The sequence below is a fragment of the Xenopus laevis genome, chromosome 2S (genome assembly GCF_017654675.1).
Source record: "Xenopus laevis strain J_2021 chromosome 2S, Xenopus_laevis_v10.1, whole genome shotgun sequence".
Taxonomy (NCBI): domain Eukaryota; kingdom Metazoa; phylum Chordata; class Amphibia; order Anura; family Pipidae; genus Xenopus; species Xenopus laevis.
In genome coordinates, this window is record NC_054374.1 from 148,549,717 (window position 1) to 148,553,554 (window position 3,838).

General features: G+C 46.2%; 1 protein-coding gene across 1 annotated transcript; it reads left to right on the forward strand.

Moving 5' to 3' along the window:
• Positions 1–1,100: 1,100 nt before the first annotated feature.
• amer2.S (APC membrane recruitment protein 2 S homeolog) lies at positions 1,101–3,425 on the forward strand. The gene is given in 3 exon segments (XM_041584514.1): positions 1,101–1,164; positions 1,167–1,208; positions 1,211–3,425. Coding segments are annotated over 3 exon segments (1,977 nt in total). The 5' UTR covers positions 1,101–1,115; the 3' UTR covers positions 3,097–3,425.
• The last annotated feature ends 413 nt before the right edge of the window (positions 3,426–3,838 follow it).

Below are 3,838 nucleotides of genomic sequence, written 5' to 3' on the forward strand. Positions count from 1 at the left end.
TATTTTTGGGTGACGTGCCTTGGTGCTGGGAGAATGGCAGTTGAGCAGGGCACAGTTATTTATCTATAACACCATTCTCCAAAAACATCATTAAATTACATTACATTACACCAGTATTGGCACATTCTGTTTCAGTTGTGTAACTGGTCAACAATTCAGGGTGAAAGTGCACCTTAATATGAATAACTACAGTACAGGAATTTGGCACATTTGGCACATTTTTGCTCTGTGTCCCTTGATAAATAAATCTACTCTGCATCCAGATCTGAAAAAGTAAAAAAAAAAGTAACGCATAAAATGCCCAAATTTGCACTATATGACATATCTTCACGCTTGCACTCCAGTCGGCATATGGTTATATAAACAAATAATTAAAGCAGCTGGAGTTAACCCAGCAGCACAGTTAAACCCACACAGTTAACCCATCAGCACAGTTAACCCAGCAGCACAGTTAAACCCGCAGCACAGTTAACCCATCAGCACAGTTAACCCAGCAGCACAGTTAAACCCGCAGCACAGTTAACCCAGCAGCACAGTTAACCCAGCAGCACAGTTAAACCCGCAGCACAGTTAACCCATCAGAACAGTTAACCCAGCAGCACAGTTAAACCCGCAGCACGGTTAACCCAGCAGCACAGTTAACCCATCAGCACAGTTAACCCAGCAGCACAGTTAAACCCGCAGCACAGTTAACCCATCAGCACAGTTAACCCATCAGCACAGTTAACCCATCAGCACAGTTAAGCCAGCAGCACAGTTAATCAAGCATCACAGTTAAACCCGCAGCACAATTAACCTATCAGCACAGTTAACCCCACAGCACAGTTAACCCATCAGCACAGTTAACCCAGCAGCACACTTAACCCAGCAGCACAGTTAACCCAGCAGAACAGTTAACCCAGCAGAACAGTTAACCCAGCAATCCCCTGTCCAGAGCTGCATTAGGGTGAAGCTGCTGCAAACAGTAACTGTGCTGGTAAATGGGAATGTTACATAAAGCTTCTATGAAAGGGGGAGTGTATATTGTGTTGCATTTTGCTGCTTGGTTTAGAATAAATGGCACTGAGCTGGCTCAAACCCAGGGCTGACGAAAGCCGCTTATCCCATTGGTTGCCATGGAGACGAACAGGAGCAGAGAAGAGGCTGCCAGTGAGAAATTCAGCATCAGGCATCTGCGGGGGTCTGCAGGAGGAAGGAGGCAGGATCAAGGAGAAAGCAAACATGGACTTGCATTATGATTGTGCCGAGTCCCCAGCAGCTGAGCAGCCATCAGGGAAAATTAATAAGACGGCCTTTAAATTATTTGGCAAGAGGAGATCTGGCAGTGCCATGCCCACGATATTTGGTGTGAAAAACAAGGGAGATGGGAAAGGCACCGGGAATATAGGAATGGTACGGAGCAAGACCTTGGATGGATTGGCTGATGTGGTGCTGGAGAGCAACAAGAAAGAGGAGCCGTGCACCAATGCTGGGGCTGGTCAGCTGAATACTGAAAAAAGCCCCAAGGTTGTAACAATAAACCCAGATGTTTCATCCGACAGCTCAGTGGCCAAGTCACACAGCTTCTTCTCCCTGCTGAAAAGGAATGGGAAATCTGAGAATGTCAAAGGAGAGCTGGCCGAGCAGAAACCCGGCAGCAGACAAAAGAGAGGACTGAAGGGTCTGTTTAACAGCATGAGATGGAGTAAAAAAGATAAAAGCTACAAGGACGACAAAGAAGGGGCTTCTGAAAACCAGCCTGGCCTCATTTTGCCCAGCTCACTGACTGCTAGTTTGGAATGCATTAAGGAGGAAACACAAAAACCTTTGTGCGAAAAAGAAAAAAGCGAGGAGGATATTCCAGCTGATGTGCCCTCTGTGGAGCACAGTGGGGATGTAAACACCTCAGCAGAGGAGAATCCCCTAAATGGATGTGTGGAATCTCCCTGCCCGGCACTCATTACTAAAGAACCCCAGCTAGAGGATCCCCCAGTTATCCAGCAAGTGGACAACCTTTACCAGCTGCCTGACCCAGAGGTGGAGACCCTCCCAGATAACAAAGATGAAGACGTAACAGGTGACATTCCAGTAAACACTGTTTCTATTGTTGAACCCGAGTGTGATGTTGGTCAAGAAATTGCAGCCCCTGACCCCACCACTGTTGACCCACCCTCAGAGCCATCCTTTGATCGTATTTGTTTAATGTTGGCTGATGTTACGTCACTGAAAAGCTTTGACTCTCTTACAGGATGCGGCGATGTTATTGCTGACCAAGATGATGATGGAGGGAGCAGCAAGGGGTCGAAGGTTGTGCCAGGCAATGGCAAGAAAGTCACCTCCAAGAAGAACGCAAATATTGTTGCCTACCAGGGTGGAGGGGAGGAGATGGCCAGCCCGGAAGAAGCGGATGAGACTTATGTTCAAGAACTTTTCAGTATGATCCCTCAGTCCGAGGGGGCAAGTGAAAAACCAGAAAAGGTCAATGGCACCACACAGGTTACCGCAAGGGAGGTAAAATGCAGCGACAGTGGCCGTGATAGAAATACTGTAAAGCCAAGCAAGTTAAGGCAGGTGCCTATTCGTCGCAAAGAGAGGGGAGATCAAAACAGCAAGGGAAACGAGAAGCGACAATGTCATCGCAACAGCGACGAGGGGTATTGGGATTCAACAACACTAGGTCAAGAGGAAGAGGAGCCCAGGAGTGTGGGAAAACAAGCCCTCCCCAGAGACAGCTGTAGTGGCGATGCCCTTTATGACCTGTATACAGATCCTGATGAAAGCATACCCAAAGCACAGGCAGAGGAACCCCCAGTCAGCCATTCCCACTCCAAACCACTATCTCCTGTAACCGCATCATGCCCAGTAAAAACAGCCAGTTCCAACAAAGAGTCCAAGATCCCCATCAGCATTAAACACCTGCCCGTCCACACCACAAACCAGGGGATCGATAGTGGCAGCGGTTCTGCCGCTGGGCATTCACATCCGGTGAAAAGTGAACTACCCAGAACCAAAATCCCAGTCTCCAAGGTACTGGTACGGAGGGTCAGTAATAAAGCCATAACAGAGACTGCAGCAGGTAAACGAGCCATCCATGATCCAGCCAGAAAGCACCACTGACACTGTGGGAAAAGCAAGTTAAACAAATGGTGGTGGTTGTCGTTGCTGCTTTATAGCTGACTATTACTTAAACGGATCATTTCATTTAACACTTAATCAATTAACCCAGGGCAAATACTCAAATCAACTTTTTTTTAATACTTGCTATACCGGATTATTTTCTGTTGTGTTTTCTACATTTGTACGTTTCGGGTAAACTACTGGGCATCCCATTTGGATGTTTCATTTCTTTTTCCCTTCTGATTCAGATGATCTATGTTTAGTATTTATTTTGATGAAAAATAACAATGGAAGAAAAAAAAATGCATGAATAAAAATATTATATTATTGCCAAATTTAAATACTTTTTACAGGGAGGTATTTCTAATGGACCTTTTTATTCAGCCGTCAGGGAAAGCAGGGGACTTCACATGTAAAGGCAGTTGTTGAAATGCTTGCCAAAGGGGAGAGAGATGTATGTGGGAGGGGGTGGTGGGAGGTCTGGCACAATTGGAACAGTATGGGTGGGGGGAGTGGGATCTGTTGCTAGAAGGACAGTGCCCCTTTGTGTAATCTCTCCTCTTGTGTAAGCTTAATGTGCATGTATTGCTTCCATAACATATACATAAATATAGGGGGCCTGAAGGCTCATTCTTGCCTTGTGTCCCTGAGTGACCCCGAAATCAGAAAACATCTCTCACTATAATTATGCTCTTGTGAAATTGACTTCAACAAGTACAAAGCAGTGTAGCTGGGGATACTG